Source organism: Entelurus aequoreus, linkage group LG13 (assembly GCF_033978785.1).
Source record: "Entelurus aequoreus isolate RoL-2023_Sb linkage group LG13, RoL_Eaeq_v1.1, whole genome shotgun sequence".
Taxonomy (NCBI): domain Eukaryota; kingdom Metazoa; phylum Chordata; class Actinopteri; order Syngnathiformes; family Syngnathidae; genus Entelurus; species Entelurus aequoreus.
The window spans coordinates 40,974,984-40,997,422 of record NC_084743.1 but is presented as its reverse complement, the minus strand read 5'-3'; the positions used below and the strand labels follow the sequence as shown (position 1 = coordinate 40,997,422).

The window sequence follows — 22,439 nt, the reverse complement described above, 5'->3', positions numbered from 1 at the left end:
ATATAAGTTAGAACTCTAGGCTACTTTTTTATTAAAAATTGCAACAGCAGTGTGTGTACGAAACAGAGAATGGAGAAAAACAAGGAATTTATTGACTACAACTTAGGAATCCATCTGCATAACATTTGCGAACTCACTCAAAGCTCATTGGGTAAACCTCTACCATTTATGGACATATCTGTTGATGTAACAAAAGCAAAATACGTCACTTAAGTGTCAAATTTCAAACGGCTTTCAAAGCAAAATTGTTTTATAAATTACCCCGCCATGCCTTCATGGTTTGATTTGAAGTGTTCAGGATTTATGGGGATCCCAAAACACAAAAACAGGTTTCAACAGGTAAGAAAAGTTGTTTTTTCATAATAGGACCCCCTTAAAATTAAAATGATTAAAAAGATGCGACCGACACAATGAAAGTGACAGCGGAGTTAGTTACGCCAATGCACCAACTTCTGGCAGCCAAGGAAAATTAATTTAATCAGAAACAAATAAATACAACAGATGGATTAAGGAGTATATGGAACTTAGGAAGCAAGGATGAGAGGGCATATGTTATGATCCGCTGCCCGGATCATAGTCTGTTTACGTTTTTTCGAGTCACCTGTGTTTTCAGCACCTTTTGAGTTTGTGTGTTTCAGTTGCCATAACGGCAGATTACATTCACCTGCCTCTGGTTACTGTTCGGGAAGAGCACCTGTTGCCCGGGCACTAATCAGAGAGCTATTTAGTCTATGCCCTGGCCTCACTCGGTCTGGCTTCCTAATTTGCTTTATGCAACAGATGACGACTTTTGATTCCTGCTACCTATAGACTAGCTTCCACGCTAGGCTCTATTTGTTGCTAGCTTCCACGCTAGCCCCTTTGGTTTTTGCCGTCCGTGTTTTGAGCACGTTTTTCTTTGTTACCGTCTGGTTTATTTTAAAAATAAATAATGCATCCTGGGAGAACAAAACCCCGCATCACGATGCGACCCGGTCATCACAGTAGGAAGCCAGCAGATAACAGTTCTCTCGCAATGGGCGTCGAGGAAATGCAAGAAAGTGCGTAGATGGTGCTCCGAGCTATGGAAGCAGAGACGCTCCGCTGTTCTCCAGAGGACGATATGATGTGGGGACCTGGAGGTGTTTTGGTCCCGATCGACTCCATCTGGCCCGGGGATCTTCGCTCACAGCCAGCTCGGATGCGTCAGCGAAGGCAGAAGTCACATAAGAAGGCTTCGGTTCGTGACAGAGACGCACCAATCCCACATTTTTTCCCTCCGGAACACAGCAAGCTACAAGCAGCCCAGGTTTCCCCTCCTCAGATGTTTGGTAACCCAATCGACCACTTCGCCTGGACAGCGGCAACAATGACGTCATTCCATTGGTGCCCCCTGATGACGTCACTCCGCCCACTTCTGATGACGTCAGAGACCAAGATTTTTTTTCTTCTATCTTCTGCTTCTTTTTGTCAGCCGCCTTCTAAGGACCTTAATTCCAAAATAAAACATTACCAAGACATTTTTTTACGGACCCGCTCACCAGGTTTGTCCTTGTACTCCAGGACTCAAGCTCCACCTCCAGTGACTTTGGCTCCGCCCCCAGTCACTATTGCTCCACCCACTGCACATACTTTTTCCCCTGTGCTCCCACCCAGTCTCAAGTGGGGGGTGTGAATAGACATTTTGGACAATTTAAAGGGGAGGAGTATACCCCCCTCCTGGCCTCCCTCCACCCACCCCTAAAGACGGTTCCAGACCGCAAGGAGCGCGTCTGGTATCCGCTTCTTGAGGGGGGGGGGGGGGGGGGGATAGTGCTGGGAGCTGTGCTAGTGGGTTGGCACAGCTGCGCCCAGACAGGCAGCAACCTCCGGCCCGGCCACCACCACCAGTCCTTCGGCATGCCAAGTCGCAACCCCCAGCCAGGACACCTCCACCAAAGTCACGGCTAGTACCTGCTCCAAGACTGGTTTCCACACCAGCACCGGCTCCAAGACTGGTTTCCACACCAGCACCGGCTCCAAGACTGGTTTCCTCACCAGCACCAGCTCCAAGACTGGTTTCCACACCAGCACCGGCTCCAGCTCCAAGACTGGTTTCCACAACAGCACCAGCTCCAAGACTGGTTTCCACACCAGCACCGGCTCCAAGACTGGTTTCCACACCAGCACCAGCTCCAAGACTGGTTTCCACAACAGCACCAGCTCCAAGACTGGTTTCCACACCAGCACCGGCTCCAAGACTGGTTTCCACACCAGCACCAGCTTCAAGACTGGTTTCCACACCAGCACCAGCTCCAAGACTGATTTCCACACCAGCACCGGCTTCAAGACTGATTTCCACACCAGCACCGGCTTCAAGACTGGTTTCCATACCAGCACCGGCTTCGCGACCAGCTCCTGTCGCAGCTCCAAGGCAAGCTCCTGTCGCTGCTTCAAGGCTAGCACCGGTTCCTGTCCCTGCTCCAAGGCTAGCAACCCTACCTGTCCCTGCTCCAAGGCTAGCAACCCTTCCTGCTCCAAGGCTAGCAACCCCACCTGCTCCAAGGTCACCTCCAGTACCTGCTCCAAGGCTAGCACCAGTCGCGGCTCCAAGGCTAGCACCAGAACCTGCACCAGCTGCCGCATGTCCACACCGCCGCTTCTACGCCGCCGTCGCTTCTACGCCGCCGCCGCCTGCCCCTTCCACGCCTGCGCCGACGACGACGCCTGCCGCGTCCACGCTGACGACACCTGCCGCTTCCACGCCTGCGCCACCGCCTGCCGCTTCCACGCCTGCGCCAACGACGACGTCTGCCGCTTCCACGCCGACGTCTGCCGCTTCCACGCCGACGTCTGCTCCTTCTTCGTCTCCGGCAGGCCTTCCTACGGCGCCGCCACCTTCCTCGTCTCCGGTGGGCCTTCCCATGGCGCCGCCACCCTCCTCGTCGTCTCCGGCGGTCCTTCCCACGGCGCCGCCACCCTCCTCGTCGCCATCGTCGACGCCTCCGCGACCTCCGGCTGGCCGGCTGCGCAAGCAGCCATCAGACGCCTGCATGCGGCCCTCTGGAGGGCCAATTCATGGACGCCCCGGGCGTAGACAGCAGCGACGCCCACAAATTGGGCGTAAAACTCTTAGGCTGCTGGGGTTCTGGCATCACTAACGCCCATCTCCTCGTCGGCCACGGATGTGGCCTTTCCGTGGTCGCCCGCCTCGCCTGCGGCAGCGGCGTTCCATTCACCGTCGCCACCTGACTCGTGCCCGGTGGACTTGGTGGATTCCACCACCAAGTCCTCCCTCCGCCCTCCCTTGACTCTTGAACTGCCTCTTAGTTTTTTGGATTTTATTTTTTCCAAGGGACATCTGGAATCTGTCCTTTAAGGGGGTATACTGTAGAGCGGCCGTGCCAACAACTTGAGGGTTGCAGGTTCGATCCCCGCTTCCGCCATCCTAGTCACTGCCATTGTGTCCTTGGGCAAGACACTTTACCCACCTGCTCCCAGTGCTACCCACACTGGTTTAAATGTAATTTAAATATTGGGTTTCCCTATGTAAAAGCGCTTTGAGTCACTAGAGAAAAGCACTATATAAATATAATTCACTTATTCACACTTATTCACTTATGATCCGCTGCCCGGATCATATTCTGTTAACGTTTTTTCGAGTCATTTGTGTTTTCAGCACCTTTTGAGTTTGTGTGTTTCAGTTGCCATGGCGGCCTCACTCGCTCTGGCTTCCTAATTTGCTTTATGCAACAGATGCCTACTTTTGATTCCTGCTACCTGTAGACTAGCTTCCACGCTAGGCTCTGTTTGTTGCTAGATTCCACGCTAGCCCCTTTGGTTTTTGCCGTCCGTGTTTGAGCATGTTTTTCTTTGTTCCCGTCTGATTTATTTTAAACATAAATAATTTCCTACCTGCATGCTGTGTCCGAAGTCCGTTTGCATCCTGGGAGAACAAAACCCCGCATCACGATGCGACCCAGTCGTCACAGCATACATGCTTTCGCACACCTGGGACACTGTCCGTTATCAGGGACGCCAGGGCAAAGAACAAATACTGTATGGCCGGGTCGGGGAACTTTATTTAGCAGGTCAATCTATTGTTAATATGTTGCTTACTGTGCTTTTATTGCAAATTCTGAACTGCAGTGTCCAATAGCTAGTGTTTATTTCACAGTAACACCAGTTTATATTTGTTACCAAACATTAATTGAATCAATTTCAACTCACTGATCACATCGTTCTAAAAAAACCAAAAAAACATCTCTTCACGGTAATGACAAATTCTGAATCGAATCGAATTTTTTCTAAAAACAAATCATTACAGTCCTACTAATTTGCCTTGTCCCTTAAAACAAAAAGATAAGATTTTGTTTAGATAATTAAGCATGATACATTATTCTATATTAATGAAAAACATGTAATTTCAATTTTTATTTGATCATTTTATTTTTTGAAGAATTGCCTGCCGGCAATTTGCAATGTTTTTTCTTCATTTTTAAAACTCTTTAGAGCTGTTCCCACAAAAGCAAAGACGTGAAATGTTTTTCACACTGTTCTACCACTGTACGGAAAACCCCCAAACTGTGGCTTTAAAACCAAACTATAAATCGTTATCACGATAAGAATAACAATAGCACTTAGAATATAGAACATTTTCCTTTCTTGAGACTTTTTTCCATATAAGGCATGCAAATAAAATGGCATTTCAAATTTTTTTATTTTTTTTTTATAAATGTGAATGTTATACATGTTACACTTTAGACAAAATAAAATAAAAGCTATATGCAGGACAAGATGCACAAGTGAGGTATACAAATGTTACAACCTCTGTTTGTTAGTTATTACTAGTAGTATTATTAGTAGTTATAGCGGATGATATCTGCTTGCGTTTAAAATCTCTCAGATGGTGAATTGCAATTTTGAATAGACAAACGCTATATTAAAGTATATTAAAGTGTCCCTACATATGTGTGTGGGCCCTTACTGTCTCACGGTCCAGATGCTTGTTGACGCTGATGATCCCGCTGAGTGGGTCAATGAAAAACTGGTTGTCTCGGTCCCCACTAACAATAGAATAGAGGATTTCCCCATTCAACTGGCTGTCTGTATCCTCTGCTGAAAGCTGCAACACACACACACACACACACACACACACACACACACACACACGCACACACGCACACACACACACACACACACACACACACACACACACATTTTTATACAATTTTTATGTTTATTGTTACCAAGATTTGTATTACATTAAGGCAAGCAAGCAAGTTTGTTGAAGTTGGTCAACAAAATTGCAAACATTTCAGGAGGGATTTTGGTCAGAGAAATATCTCCAAAACACTATCTTTCCACCTTTGACAGTAGGGATGTACATGGATGCCCATGCGCAGTATTTCTCTGCCTTCAATCCACAAAATGAAGAGAGTTTAGGAGTAGTTTCTTAAAAAGACTGGAGTAAGGATAATGTGCCTAATGGGCACACAGGTATGTGGGGGTCAGAATGCTTACTCATTGACAAGAAATTATATACGTTTTTGATTTAAGTCGGACATTTAAATGCTGTATTCAACAATTGAACACAAGGGAATCAATTTATTATATTAACGAATGAGTTTCACAGACATTGGACTACAATGGTATGTTGTGCAATTAGATGTGTGTTTTTGTTTTCATTGTTAACACTATTGAGCTAAAAATTAAATTAAGCAACAACAATACATTCGAAAGACAATGCAAACAGACTCATTGGAGATAATGTAACTCTACTTATTTTTCATTTTCAGAGTCCAGCACATCAAGTGTTCAATGGCATAATCAATGTAAAGTCCTGTCTGAACTTTTGTGAAGCCTCTTTCTTTGCGCTGTCCTCAAATTTAAACATCAAACATGGATATGATCAGCTGGACTCTCGACGCAATTGACAGTCTTTTCGACAAGGACAAGAGGTTTGGGGGAGCCTGGCTGCCCTGCTGATTGGGCTGGGCATTGCTCTGGTGTATCGTCAAATTCGGAAGACGATGGCAGCCACTCAAGGAGCCCAACGACTGTTCGTCGCGATGGAAGGATTGGGTCGGGCTGTGGGAACACAGACTGTGGCGATTTCTGATCTGAATTGAAAAATGGATCTCATCATTGAGAAGTTTTGAGAAGGAGAATTAAATTGAATTTGAGAGAACCAGCACGGACACAGAGCAGGCAAGTCATTGTTTTGACTGCTCAAAGAAAACAACATCCTAATCTACGATTTGACTCCCTCGAATGGCCTTGACGCAGGAACAGGCTGTTCTGAAAAACTCCCCCGATGACTCCTCAACGATGGACGCTTTTGACCTTCCTTTTTTTCAATAACACCTGGTGTCGAACTTTGAGATCGGCCCCAGTCCACAAAAACATTTCAACATCTCACCCAAGTTAACTGGGCATACATGCATGCACCCGCCCCTTCCCCAATCAACGCCTTCACCACTGCTTAATTCCTCTTCGGGGTTGTGGACGGCTGAGTAGCGCTTTATAGCAGCAGCCGGCCTCCAGGACCCCAAATCCCGCCCCTCTGTTGCGAGTTCTTGTGATTATATGTATCATGTTTATGTGTGCTATGCTATGTGAGGTTTTTTCCTTGGACTCAGTCTGTACCCCTCCTGAGTGTCCAGCCTTAGACTGATATTTTTTTTACTCTTTCCCCCCTTCCAACTATCACCTTTTTCCCACCTTTTTTAAGGAGCACTGTAAGTCCCGTCTTGTCCCCCTGTAACGTATGTCTTTTCTTAGTGGGACTGTGCCGAAAATGAAATTTCAGTTCTTATGTGTCTTGTACATGTTAAAGAATGGACAATAATAAAGCATTTTGAATCTTTAATCTTGAACAACAATTGCAGCAGAATCACCAAGATTGGGCAAGTGAATATTTGAAGAGAGTTGTTCAAAGGTTTTACGGGCCACTGAAAGAGTTACACATGATGGATCTGGTGGATGGGCTAGTGGCTGGGGTGGGTACTTCTATGAACTGGTATCATTAAGAATGAGCTCGTTGGATGTTTCAAGTTAAAGACAGACTAAATACAAATAAACTTGCAATCTTCCAGTTTCTGCCAAATAAATGACTCAAAGAGATTTGCACGTCTGCCTAATTCAGGCAGAATCACAAAAAGGTGATAAAAAAAGAGAAGGCTCATGGCAGTTGTTGAAAAGACTTATAAAATTGGTCATTGAATACTCAAGTATTTTCAAAAGAGAAAATAATATCCAAAAGGTCATTTGAAGTTACTATTTTGTATAAATGTGTTAGTAAAGATATAATTTGACTGTTTTATAATTTTGCACTCTAATAACATAAATCCATCAAATACAAATTCATGTATAACCTCTACTGAATTACTTTTTCCTGATTTTTTTTTTACACGCAGTCTCTCACCCACAACCTATTGTAAACGTCCTGGATTGTTAATTGGGGTGACACGTACAACTCAGCAGGGGATCAAATACTTAACTTTCCCCACTGTAAATGAAACTCCAAATCCAGATAGAACTGTTTCAGGTTTTGGTATAGTACCATACATTTTTATATAAATGCTAATCAAAATGTATATGGTAACCTAGTGGTTTGCCTGTCCACCTTACAGTCAGAAGATCAAAGATTCAAATCTGTTGGAACATCTCTGTGTGGAGTTTGCATTTTCTTCCTGGTGTGCATGGGATTCCATAAGAGACTCTAAATTGCCCATATGTGTGAATGTTTGTCCCCCGGTGATTGTCTAGTGCACAGCCTCTCGCCCAAAGTCAGGTGGAAAAGTTCACCAGTGACACACATAAGGACAAACGGCATAGAGAATAAATGAATGAATGTGCGAATACAGATGGGTTTCTTTAATTTATGATGTCATAATTGTTTGACTCTCAACACAGGCATTAACTTCAAACAATTTGACAGTTTGCAGGTAAAATGATCAAGGCTGAATGGTCCAGAAAGTTCCCAGGCTGAGTAAATGACTCACTCGTGCATGCTTGCATAAAGAAAAAAACTGATTTGAACCTACCTGTACAATCGACTCTCCAATGGAGGCCTCCTCTGATACAACAGCTGTGTAAAGTTCACGGCTGAACATGGGACTGTTATCATTAACATCTGTTAGGTTTATGTTAACTGTCGTAATGGCACTTAGTGGAGGTGTACCACCATCTCGAGCCTCTAGTGTTAGGAAGTAGTCCTTGCATGTTTCATAGTCAAGAAACTCAGCAACTGTAATGGCACCTGAGAGAGAGGAAGAGAAAAAAAAGAAAACATTGATGTACGATGAAAAAAAAATAGTGCGGTAGCGTGGATCCCATTTATCGTGTCTACATAAGCATTTGTCATTGTCACCGAAACCGAAACCAAAATGTAACATTGGTAACACGGACAATGGGGCCATATTCAACTATTTTTTTTAACCTATGGCAGTTTGTCGACTTTCTTTTTCTCAATTTGTCCATATAGATATATACACAAGGTGATCTACCTCATAAATATATATATATATATATATATATACAGTATATATATATATATATATATATGTATATATGTATGTATATATATATATATATATATATATATATATATATATATATATATATATATATATATATATATATATATATATATATATATAAACACACACACACACACACATATATATATATATATATATATATATATATATATATATATATATATATATATATATATATATAAACACACACACACACACACATATATATATATATATATATATATATATATATATATATATATATATATATATATATAAACACACACACACACACATATATATATATATATATATATATATATATATATCAGTGGCGTGCGGTGAGGTTAATGGCTGGTGAGGTACGACTGCATCATCACAGTCAAATTTAAAAACATATGAACCTGCAGTGCAGGTGTACCTAATGTTGTGTCCCTGCGGTCGTATATATATACTGTATATATATCCATTCATGGGTGGGTGGATGGATGGATATATATATATATATATATATATATATATATATATATATATATATATATATATATATATATATATATATATATATATATATATATATATATATATATATATATATATATTTTTTTTTTTTTTAATTTTGTAAGTTGTATTCTCAAAACTTGGTCCCTAAACAAATAGTACAATATCTGAAGTACACATTTCTGTAAAAAGAACAGTCAACTTGTATTTTCAGAATATTTGGGAATGTTTTTTTCTCTCCCCAAATTTGTCACTACCAAATTATAGCCTTTAAATATGAATATAACATGTTATACTACTCAGTGGCCTAGTGGTTAGAGTGTCCGCCCTGAGATCGGTAGGTTGTGAGTTCAAACCCCAGCTTAGTCATACCAAAGACTATAAAAATGGGACCCATTACCTCCCTGCTTGGCACTCAGCATTAAGGGTTGGAATAGGGGGTTGAATCACCAAAAATGATTCCCGGGCATGGCCACCGCTGCTGCCCACTGCTCCCCTCACCTCCCAGGGGGTGATCAAGGGTGATGGGTCAAATGCAGAGAATAATTTCGCCACACCTAGTGTGTGTGTGACAATCATTGGTACTTTAACTTTAACTTTATATGTTATGTTACCCTGTTAATATAATGCTTACTTAACTTGTGTAAAGATTATTTTTTTAAATAATTATTGAGGTTTTTCACAACAAAATCCATACAAATTAATATTTTAACACATTTTCTTACTTCAATATATACAATTCTTTAAAATAGAAATGCAATCTTTCTTGATAAAATGCATAACGTTGATCAGATGGATTTCAGAGTTAATAATTTATGAAATTGAACACAGATTTAACCAATCAGTACCACAATGATTTTGTTGATAACTCAATATTTCTTTATTTCTTTCTAATGTATATATTCTTTGTAACACAGAGTGTTTCGGTAGAGACTGCACATGTTTTGGTAGTGACCACTATTTTGTTTGCAAGGTTGTATCATATTCCCTCAACCGCATTGCTTAATATTAACTTATAACATGCTTTATTTTGGAAATATTGCAAACACTTATGTTTTGCAGTCAATAAAATAATTTATTTTTGGAGAAAACTGTTAATATCTGTTGAATATAAGTACCCACGTTGATTCAGTATTAAGCGGCAGCACGGTGGAGCAGTGGTTAGCGCTCGTGCCTCATAGAGAGAAGGTCCTAGGTTATATTGCTGAGCTCGGGATCTTTCTGTGTGGAGTTAGCATGTTTTTCCCACGACTTTGTGGGTACTCCGGCTTCCTCCCATCTCCAAAAACATACAACTGGGGATAGGACCCTTCCACCTCCAAAGAAATGCACCTGGGGTTAGGTTGATTAGCAACACTTAATTGACCCTGGTGTGTGAATGTGAGTGTGAAAGATGTCTATTTGTGTTGGCCCTTCGATGAGGTGGCGACTTGTCCAGAGTGTAGCCCACCTTCCACCCGAATGCAGCTTGGATAGGCTCCAGCCACCCCGTAACCCCAAGATGGACAAGCAGTACAAAGTGGATGTATTCAGTATTCAGAGAAGAAGAAACACTTCATATTACTGTCAGGCTTCTGAAAACTAATGTGCATTACTTTAGCTCTGTTTACACTGGACACCAAATCAGATTGGATCATTTGTGCCAGTCAAAATGCTCCAAAATGCTTCAAATCTGATATTTTCATATCATGTTGGGCCACATCAGGAGGTAGTCCGAATCCGTTTGGAATCTGATCTTTTCAAATGTCACTGCAGTTTAAATAGCAATTCGACTTGTATACGACTTTTACATAATCTTTGGTCGAGCTACGTCATTCATGTGTGCTGCACGATCACTTTTCTTTTTAGAATTATTTTCTTCTTCCTCCTTCAGTTATCTTTCATCATCGAACTACTTCCTCTACACAACAGCCACGGCACAAACCCATTAACACGCTGATCTGTGGTGACCATTTTTCTCCTGTAGTAGTGACTTCCTTTTGCATTTGAAGAATCCCATCACCTGCCTTTGTTTTCACTTTATGGAACTGCACATGTGATATCGAGGCCACATTGGGGCCACATTTGGGCCTGTACGCATTTATACTGGAGTTTGATGAAGATCATGTTAATTATAATATGAACAGTGAGCTGTAAAAAGTCAAGATTTCGAAAAAATCAGTTTTGTTCCACTTTGGCCTGCAGTGAAAACATAGTCTTTGACCTCCAGGTCTAGGGTTGCCTTCCTTTGCTCCCTGGCCGAAAAAATCATTGATGACTTCAAACTTTGCTTCTCCCATGTCTTTACTTACAGTATGTATTTTTTACTCCTTCTTCAAATATTCGTGGTGTTAACTGGGTCAGCCTTCACTCTTTCTCTGTATTCTCTCAACCTTTCTTTTTCACTTTTTTATTTGGTTTTGGCATGTTGGTGTGTTGATTCTTTCTCCCTAAATTCTGGGTTTAAAAACTTATAATAGAAAGTAAGTAAAAGTGCATGTTTGAATACTTAAGTGTTTTATTAAAACATTTTTTTGGTTAATGGACAGCAGTTTGCTTTAATTCAGTATAATTCCCCATTTATTAATAATGTATATTCATTTATTTATGGAAGGTACATTTTTTGTTAACATTTTAAAGGTGTTTAATAATAATACAAGCCTGTTTAACACATATAGATTATTTTCTTTCATGAAGACAAGAATATAAGTTGGTGTATTACCTGATTCTGATGACTTGCATTGATTGGAATCAGACATAATTCCCAGTAAATGGTAAATGGGTTATTCTCGTCAAGTGACGAAAGTGACGTCATAGTAAATATTGATGATCGCTAGTTTTTAGATCTATTTTTGTAATGCCTGGCTGGCGATCGACTGACACACCCTCCGCAATCGACCGGTAGCTCGCAATCGACCGAATGGGCACCCCTGTTACAGACCATCTGGGGTAATTTCAATTACAACTTTTGGGTTACATGCGCACATTTTTTTTTCCTGTGGTTGACAATTAAAAAATTGCAAATGTTTTTGGGGACATTTTGTTAGTTACTGTGGTAGCATCTAAGTTAATACTGCCAAGTTAAGTGGGTTCCACTTTGAAGGAGAAATGAGACAATAATGAGCTACATTTAAGAGCAAGTGATGACTGTGCGTGTGTTATTTTAAGATTACCATACACACTCACCAGTATGAGGGTGGATAATGAACTTTCCATGCTCATTTCCAGACCGAATACTGTAATTTATCTCTGCATTCGTCCCAATGTCCTTGCTAGCTGCGTACACAGTGAGAATCTTGGTGCCCATTCCCACATCCTCTGGGATAGTCACCAGCCAATCCCGACGCTCAAACACTGGTGGGTTGTCATTTATGTCCAGCACAGTGATTGTAACATTGACCACTGACGAGAGGGGCATAGGTAACCCCTGATCAGATGCACAGACTGTTATCTGATAAGATGGCTGAATCTCACGGTCGAGGATACGTTCAAGGATGATGATGCCTGATGTTTTATCAATGGAGAAGGAGCCTTCGGCAGAGTCTGCTAAGGAGTACACAACAGTACGTCCTGGACCAGCTGCACAAACACAGTAAGTATTTAGTTATTTTTCAATTTGACATGCCAAACAAACATATAGGACAGTATAATTATTTAATAAGTCAATATCATTAATACATTAACTTAAACTGAACAGATGAAAAGAAGAGTGGCATGCACGAACGAAGACATACAGTGGTAACAAGGTTATGCCCCACTTTTTGTAGGATTTGGTTTTCGACAAAATTGTTCGCCAAAACTTTCCCCCAGATTTTTTGTACCGTTTCATTTATAGTAAAGTACCACCTAACATTGACCGCAACAAACTACTCGGTTTGCCTGCGTACCATGGTTGGGAATCGAGTGCTCGTACAAAGAATCCCATGTGTTGGTGACTTAAAGGCTGATTTCAAATAACAAGCGCTAAATACTGTGTGCAAAGTAAAAAAAATGAACATACTATTAGTGGGCATGTTGCCTGTGATCTACTAAAACGTCCGTAATTGATAACAAGTGCTTTTATTACCTGTTGTCACCATGGAAAAGGTCATTTATCCCGACATCCTTGGCATTATACTCAAACCTCTGGTGTTTTGCTATGTTGTGGAATGTGCAGAAGACACTATGATCTGTCACTATTCTCTGGCTATAGAAACACGCATCCATTGTGATTTAGACAGTAAAGCAAAATTTTTTGCACCACTTTTTAGAAATTAGTTTTAGTGTCAGCCCCTTAAGTCATCAAGCAGCTATAATGATGATGCTGGAAGACAATGGGCCTCATCAAGGTTTGCGTGTAATAAAACACGTGAAAAGTATGTGCAAACTGGCAGTTGCACACACAAGAGGAGGTGATAGCGCTATAAAGACGGACGATAGACAGAGAATCGTCCATCCTATTTATGCTTGTCAACATATATCCATCAGCATCAGCATCAACAAAAACAGACGCACTGGAACTATGGTTGGCAAGCTACAACATGTTTTGGGACAGTTATGCGATTATCATCACAGAATTGTGGCTACACTCGCACATCACCGACATACTGTACTTTTCAGCGAACAGGCCGACGGCCTGCACCGCTTTGAAGACTTTGGTAAGAGCCGATGGGGAGGGATCTGCGTCTACATACTGAATGATCTAAAGGCAATGTCAGTAGTATGCAGACCCTTCTACCTACCCAGAGAGGTCTCTGTGTAATTCTAACAGCAAAATTTACCACCCCAACATAGCATTAGTTTAGCCTTCTCCCTACTGCATGATGCTGTCAACAAGCAGACACAACTCCATCCAGAAGGAGCCTTTGTTGTGGCTGGGGACTTTAACAATTTTGATTGAAGAATGTGCTCCCGATGCACGGCTAAAGGTGAGAATATCTTGGACCGGGTTTACTCTAATCTGAAGCGTCTGACCAACTCTCCCTGCTCGTTGTTCCTGCCTACACCACCCTCCAGAAGAGGAGCCAATTTATGACCAGGACTGTTAAGACCTGCCAGCCGGGGCATTCTTCCAGCTGCACGACTGCTTTCAGACCACTGCATGATCAATGTTCAACCATCTGGAGCTACAGGAGAGGCAGTTGCTGTGCTGTCTCATATTATACACTGTACAAACACTGTCACTGTGGACCTCAGAGGTCAAGGCATTTTTGAGTGCCTAAAACTCTTCCTTCCAGTCAGGGGACAGGGCTAGATTTGACCTAAGGAGAGGCATCAAGGCCGTGAAAGTGGAGTATTGGGGAGTGGGTTACAAGGCATCTGACGAGCTACCATCGGCAACCAACAACACGGAAGACTCACTAGCGGAGAAAGTCAATCACATTTTTGCCCGTTTCGAGTCATTTAGACCAGTCACATCCCAGATGGCCCTCCTACCCTCTAATCCTCACCAGGTGAGGCGGGCACTCAAGGCTATTAACCCACATAAAGCAGCTGGGCCGAATGGTATACTGAGCAAGGTGCTCCGGGACTGTGCAGACCAGCAGGCAGGACAACTGACAGGGATATTCAATTCATCCCTGGCATTAGCCCAAGCCTTGCCTTGTATTAAGAATCAGAATCACAATCACAATCAGAATAGCTTTTATTGCCATTGTTTGAGAACGGGTTCACAAACTAGGAATTTTTCTTGGTGCAATCGTGCAACATAAAACACATAACACAGAATAGGTAATACAATGAGATGTGCCTGAGCTATCAGATCTTGTTATTGTTCATGTGCCTGATGGCCGAGGGGAAAAAACTGTTCAGGTGGCGGGAGGTGTGGGTCTGGATGGACCGTAGTCTCCTGCCTGAGGGGGGAGGGGAGAATAGTTTGTGACCAGGGTGAGAAGAGTCAGCTCTGATCCGACCCACACGCCTCCTGGTTCTTGAGGAGAACAGGTCCTGGAGGGATGGGAGCTGCAGCCAATCACCTTCTCAGTAGCACGTACGATGCCCCGCAGTCGATGCTTATCCTGGACTGTGGCGCCGGGGAACCACACGGTGATGGAGGAGGTGAGGATGGACTCGATGATGGCTGAGTTTTTTTTGCATCAGCATCTCGGTCGGCACCTTAAGTTTCCTCAGCTGCCGCAGGAAGTGCATCCTCTGCTGGGCCTTCTTGATGAGGGAGCTGATGGTAGGCTCCCACTTGAGGTCCTGGGTGATGGTTGTGCCCAAGAAGGCACAACCATCTCCATTAAAGCAGCTACTGTCATCCCAGTTACCAAGAGGACAGCGACAAAAGGCTTAAATGACTACAGACCAGTGGCACTGACATCTGTGGCTATGAAGTGTTTTGAAAAGCTTGTTCTCCAATATATCAAAGCCTGGCTCCCCCAGAACTTTGATCCACACCAGTTTGCCTACAGGCCAAATCGCTCGACAGAGGCTGCCATCACCACTGCTCTCCACTTAGCAGTGGAACATCTAGAACTCCAGGATACCTATGTCAGGATGCTGTTCGTCAACTACAGCTCAGCATTCAATACCATCATCCCTGACATCCTGGTTGAGAAGCTGAGCTTTTGTTTTTAATCCCATTTATCATGAGTTGAACTCAAAGATCTAAAACTTTTACTATTTACACAAAAAACCTATTCCTCTCAAATATTATTCACAAATCTGTTTAAATTTGTGTTAGTGAGCACTTCTTCTTTGCCAAGATAATCCATCCCACTTCACAGGTGTGGCATATCAAGATGCTGATTGAACAGCATGATTATTGCACAGGTGTGCCTTAGGCTGCCCACAATAAAAGGCCACTTTGAAATGTGCAGTTTTGTTTTATTGGGGATCTGCCTCACACAGTGCAACACATCACCTTTGCATAGAGTTGATCAGGTTGTTGATTGTGGCCTGTGGAATGTTGGTCCACTCCTCTTCAATGGCTGTGCAAAGATGCTGGATATTGGCAGGAACTGGAACGCGCTGCTGCGATGAGGTGGCGACTTGTCCAGGGTGTACCCTGCCTTCCACTCGAATGCAGCTGGGATAGGCTCGAACCACCCCCGCGACCCCAAGAGGGACAAGCGATCCACAGCATCCCAAACATGCTCAATAGGTGACATGACTGGTGAATATGTTGGCCATGCAAGAACTGTTATGTTTTCAGCTCTAAGGAATTGTGTACAGATCCTTGCAATATGGGGCCGTGCATTTTCATGCTGCAACATGAGGTGATGGTCTCGGGTGAATGGCACAACAATGGGCCTCAGGATCTCGTCATATTATCTCTGTGCATTCAAAACGCATTCAATAAAATGCACTTGCGTTCGTTGTCCATAACATACGCCTGCTAGCCAATAACATAACCACACCCCCGCCATGGGCCACTCGATTAACACGTTGACATCAGCAAACCACTCTCCTACACGACGCCACACACTCACTCTGCCATCTGCCCTGTACAGTGAAAACCTGGATTCATCCGTGAAGAGAACACCTCTCCAACGTGCCAGACGCCATCGAATGTGAGCATTTGCCCACCCAAGTCGGTTATGGCAACAAACTGTAGTCACGTCGAGACCCCGATGAGAATGACGAGCATGCAGATGAGCTTTCCTGAGATGGTTTCTCACAGTTTGTGCAGAAATTCTTTGGTTATGCAAATCAATTGTTGCAGCAGCTGGTCTGGTCTGGTCTCAGACGATCATGGAGGTGCACCTGCTGGATGTGGAGGTCCTGGGCTGGTGTGGTTACACGTGGTCTGCGGTTGTGAGGCCGGTTGAATGTACAGCAAAATTATCTGAAACGCCTTTGGAGACGCCTTATGGTAGAGAAATGAACATTCAATTCACGGGCAACAGCTCTGGTGGACATTCCTGCAGTCAGCATGCCAATCGCACGCTCCCTCAGAACTTGAGACATCTGTGGCATTGTACTGTGTGATACAACTGCACATTTCAGAGTGGCCTTTTATTGTGGGCAGCCTAAGGCACACCTGCGCATTAATCATGCTGTTTAATCAACATCTTGATATGCCACATCTGTGAGGTGGGATGGCTTATCTTGGCAAAGAAAAATGCTCACTAACACAGATTCAGATTTGTGAACACTATTTGAGAGGAATAGGTATTTTGTGTATATAGTAGAAGTTTTAGATATTTGAGTTCAACTCATTAAAAATGGGAGCAAAGACAAAAGTGTTGCGTTTATATTTTTGTTCAGTTTAGATACGATCAAAATAGTATAAATCTCATTTTGAATGATAAACAGCACATCAGAAGTGTTACTCCAGTGACGTAGAAGCTATGGAAACCAACTGAAGCCAACTGAATTTGTTATGTTTAGACAGTATTTTCACATACTTTGAGGATTGTAGATAAAATTGGATATGTTTTAATGGATACAATGAAACACAATTAAGCATTAAATTGTTTTACCCTCTTCTGGTACTTTAAACTACACTTAAAAGAGTAGCTACCTGTATTTTCATCATGCGCTCATGTTTGATAACAAAAAAGCATTCTATTCTATACATTGACTGTCATAAATAAAAAACATTAGACATCTTGTCTATTTATCAATATAATTATATAATGTTATAGCTGCTGGATGACTTAAGGGGCTGATTAAAACTAATTCAACTGATGCGTTTTGGTGTCTGCTGGTGATTTTTTTCATGTCGTTTACTTTGTCAAATCTAGCATTTTTATATCTTGTTTCTGTTACTGGAGATTGTACTTATGTTTAGAAAGTACCTGAAAATGAGCTTCCCCTACTTGAAGACCAGCAGCTGCAGCTGTTCTGCATATACATGAAGACAAACAAGCTAAATGGATTGCAGCCGCTATTTTGCTCAATTAAGATACACTGTCTTCGATGCACAAGCTGTTCTATAATATGTGCATGCGCTATCAAGTTTGCACATGTTTTATTACATCCAAACCACTAGTAAATCAGACCGTTAAACTTTGTGCTTTTTTGTTGAGTATGACTGCAAAATAAACCACCATGAGGCCAAAGAAAGCTACAATTACCAGCACTTTGGTTAATAGGGAGAAACACTATTGAATTAAAACACTAACTCATAGCCCAGTATGAAAATGGCTTCTATGTGACCTCCCCTCCTCGCTTATCACCATCTTTGCCAACAAAAATCTTCAATGGAGATAAAATTGATGTTAAGTGTTATTTTTTCTATTTTATTTGTCATTTATAAGTACTGCAGTCACATTTTTTCCGCATGTACACTAACAATATTATTTTAAAATGTTTTGGGTTCATATTTTTGGGAATCTGAAATTGATTATTTGGATTTGCATTGTTTCTTACATTGCTTCCCTTTTCATACAATTAATTTTTCATCAAAGGTTTTGTAACGGATTACTAACAAAAATCTAGGTGCCACTGTAATTGACTACAAGAATACTGATGATAAATAAAACATATAATGTAAAGGTAAAATGGAACAAAACATTTTTTTATCTGAACTATGAATGTATGTTTTCATTTTCGTTACATACAGTATATTGATCAAAGTAATTGCCAAGAATATAATATAAAAGTACAAGGACAAGCGGTAGAAAATGATTGGATGGATGGATGGATGGGTGAAAAATAGTGAGGTAATAGAGTATTATAAGTATATATACAACCTTCATCAGGGTCTATGGCTTGGATACGAGTGAGAGGGGCTTTAGTGGCAGTGTCTTCATATACACTTGCTGTATATTGTTGAAGGGTAAAGATGGGTGGGTTGTCATTCACATCCGTCACTTCCACCTGCACCTCAGCACGGCACCACCGTCCACCACCATCGGTAGCCTGGGCAACCAGCCAGTAGTTGGATGTAACCTCGCGGTCCAGAGTTACAGATGACTTGACCTCACCTAGTCATCGAAGTTATTAAAAGCACATAAAACACTAAGAGATTGAGATACAATAGACAGTAAGACATACAAAAACAAATTATCCACCGATCAAAATTATATTCACTAGGGTTGTGCTATAAATTATCGGGCCAATGTGAGGAATTATGACGCGATAAAAATACATCTGATAACTAAAAAAAAATGATTTGATAACCAAAAAAACTAAACAAAAAAACAGCCTGTGCTGTACAGGGTTAGGTTGAGCAAATCAAGCACTCCTTTTTTCCTGCTCATACTGTAAACTGCCAATCATAAACTTCCTGTGAGCTCACTGTAGACAAATATGGCTTCAATCGTATGGGACTTCTTCACTGTTTCAGAGGATGACATTTAGCGTGCTATTTTCCACCAAAGGCGTTGGAAAATTACGTGAGGAGGGAAAAGAAACATTGAGCTTTAACACATCAAACCTTCTGGCCACCTGAAACGCGAGCATTAGTACAACAGTACTAAGAAACCTATAAAACTTTTAAATTAAAGTTTAAATCCCTCTGTCTAAACTGGCCAGTTTCCTAAAATAGCAAAAGTCATACAGTTGTACAAAACTGGAGATTAACACACTTTACAAATTGCAGATCCAATTCTCTTCTCCTACAATTCTCAAAAAATCCCAGAGACACTCTTTAATAATAGATTAGATGAGTTTATAGACAAGTAAAACTGCTCTCCGACAGGCAGCATGAATAAATCTCAAATGCCACAGGTAACAATTAATTTACATAAGGTGTGCTCATAGACCTCTTAAAAAAACCCATGACATTTTAATCAATGAACTGGATTGTTATGGAATTATGGGAAAAGCATCGGAATGAGTCAAAAGTTATTTAAAAAACAGTAAACAGTTTGTAAAGCTGGACACATTTAATTAATTCTCTTTTAATTACTTTTAATTAGAAATTCTCCCTTAGCTGTTTTTTTAAATATTCTGTGGTGTTCCACAGGGGGAAGTGCTCGGTCTGAAAACTATTCATCTTATACATCAATGACAAAATATCTTCATATTGTTTGCCAATGATACAAATATTACAGGGTGTGATGAGATTTTACTACTTTTGGAATGTACTACTTAAACAGGAACTGCACTTTTTTGGGAATTTTGCCTATAATTCACAACCACTATGTAAGAAAAGAAAACATTTTCTGTTTTTTTTAAAGCATTCTAATTGTTTATGTACAGCAAGTATGAGGTGGCTAACAATGCAGTCAAAGGAATTAATTTATTGCGCCAAAAAAGCCCTCTTAAAAAACATACAAAAACCGCCAACAATACTCCACTTACATGTTGTGACCTGAATATTACTAAGTATTAGCAATACGTTTATTATAAGCGCCAACGCCGAGGAACGTAGCGGTGCCATGATCACAGAGAGCTAACTAGCTTATCTAGCCTTTGACATACTTAGTTAGTTGGTAGAAGTTAGTTGGTAAAAGTTTGTGCTAGATTATAAATCGTGCATTTTTTTTTGTATAGCAGAAGGTTGTGGCCATAAACCGAGTATTTGGTAAACTTTTACATTCAACTAATACCCAGAGCTGGCGAGAAACACATGAAATGACGCTTGTTTGCGCCCAATTTATTTTTATTTTTTAACCTGTGTGAGGATTATAAATATTTTTTTTATTTAAACGGGAACATTTAAACATACTATCAGTCGGCATCCCACTCAGAGCAGACATTGTAGAGTAAGTGATTGTTTTATTATGTTTGTAGTTTGTATTTCTTGTTAAGCACTAGCTGGATCTGCTTATCACTCCGCTTCTAAAATTTTTTAGCCCATCCTTCTGATATTCAGGCTCAAAAATATAGGTTTTTGGATCATCATTTGTCCCAAAGTAGTCGTAGTTGTTGTTGTTGAAGGAAATAGTGAACAGTGTGATGTGTATGTGTACTACTGCACCGCAAAATGCTTAACATGACATAAATATGTAAATATTACATGTTATTATAAATGTGCCTTTTACTACATTACATGTAAACTTACAGCAAGTAAATAAAACGTTGATGGAGGTTTTTTTTAATGTTTTTTTAGAGCGCTTTATAGGCGTAATAGAGCGAATCCCATTACCTCCATTGTCATCTGACATTTGCCAGCGTTTATTCACAAGTTAGAATACATAAAAAATAGAAAATATATGTGTGCTTGTCTCATACAGGGATTGTGAATGATAGGCAAAATTCCCAAATTCTATTAAAACACAACTGAAAACATGTTCTCTTCAGTTCCTGGGATAAAACTCTGGAACAGTTAGTACTCAGAGCTAAAACAATGTCCACACATGAATATTTTGAAATACAACTAATAACGAATCTTAACATTCACCATTCATTAGTCATCTGTTTTTTGTAATGACATCACTGTTGTAGTGTTTATTGGTACTGTTACTGTTTCTTTTGTCTTTGTTGGTCATTAGCCTTATCGCCGTTACTATTAATCAGAATCAGAAATATTTTATTAATCCCGAGGGGAAATTAAGATTTTCAGCACAATCCCATTCAAAAGTGGTCAGAGTGTCCGTCCTGAGATCGGTAGGTTGTGAGTTCAAACCCCGGCCAAGTCATACCAAAGACTATAAAAATGGGACCCATTACCTCCCTGCTTGGCACTCAGCATCAAGGTTTGGAATTGGGGGTTAAATCACCAAAAATGATTACCGAGCACGGCCACCGCTGCTGCTCACTGCTCCCCTCACCTCCCAGGGGGTGAACAAGGGGATGGGTCTAATGCAGAGGACAAATTTCACCACACCTAGTGTGTGTGTGTGTGTGTGTGTGACAATCATTGGTACTTTAACTTTAAGATCAGACAAACATTACAGGGAGACAGAACAGGATCACTGACGGGTCTGCCAACTTCCGGCACCCCTTACAAAAAAGGTGAGAAACAGGTAAACGCTGGGGTGAGAAAAAAACAAATTCAGTCTAACCCTGGGCCCCTGGAGAGGGGGTCCAGAGTGAGGCTAAGGGGAAAAAACATCATAGCCATAACACACATAAGCATGTGTGTAACAGGGGAAACATCAAACATCAAAAAACACAAAGGACATTAAAAGAGCAAAGCTATTACTATCAACATGATTATTTTCACGGTCTAACAACAGAGTGTCACATTTGTGCATATTTTAGTATTATTGATATGGGTAAGTTAGCAAGGGGATAGAACAATTTAAGGTATTATTTATACTCCTTTTTGAAGATGTAGTGCAACTCGCGAAAAAATATGTGAAAAACATCTGGCTTTTTTTTGTTACACGAAATTAAGAGAAAGACAAAAAAATGTCTTTCTTCTGTTCAAAATAAACATTTTGAGTTCTATTTTACACAGCCATAGTAACATAATCTCATGGGTGACATTAAACAAATACTTTCCAAAAGCATTCTCACCTGTGTCTGGGTTAATACTGAAGTCATGAGATCCACGACCATGTAAGGAGTATTGGATCCAGGCATTGATGCCTACATCTGCATCAGTGGCACCAACTTTAAGCAGGACATTATCCACTGGGAGATTCTCTGGAATTAATGCAGTGTAACGTGCCTGTGGACAGAAAACACAGGAATCAA

The 22,439-nt window shown here is 41.2% G+C and overlaps 1 protein-coding gene across 6 annotated transcripts in view; it reads right to left on the bottom strand.

The window, feature by feature from the left end:
- The window catches only part of fat3a (FAT atypical cadherin 3a), a 325,923-nt gene that overhangs the window by 74,742 nt on the left and 228,742 nt on the right, over positions 1 to 22,439 (bottom strand). For all 6 annotated transcript variants that reach the window (XM_062067850.1, XM_062067851.1, XM_062067853.1 and 3 more), the window contains 5 exons: positions 22,260 to 22,413; positions 18,602 to 18,835; positions 12,168 to 12,560; positions 8,007 to 8,221; positions 4,946 to 5,083 (listed from right to left, as the gene is read on the bottom strand). In XM_062067850.1, coding sequence (XP_061923834.1) covers positions 4,946 to 5,083; positions 8,007 to 8,221; positions 12,168 to 12,560; positions 18,602 to 18,835; positions 22,260 to 22,413 — 1,134 coding nt within the window. The remainder of the gene's footprint in view (positions 1 to 4,945; positions 5,084 to 8,006; positions 8,222 to 12,167; positions 12,561 to 18,601; positions 18,836 to 22,259; positions 22,414 to 22,439) is intronic.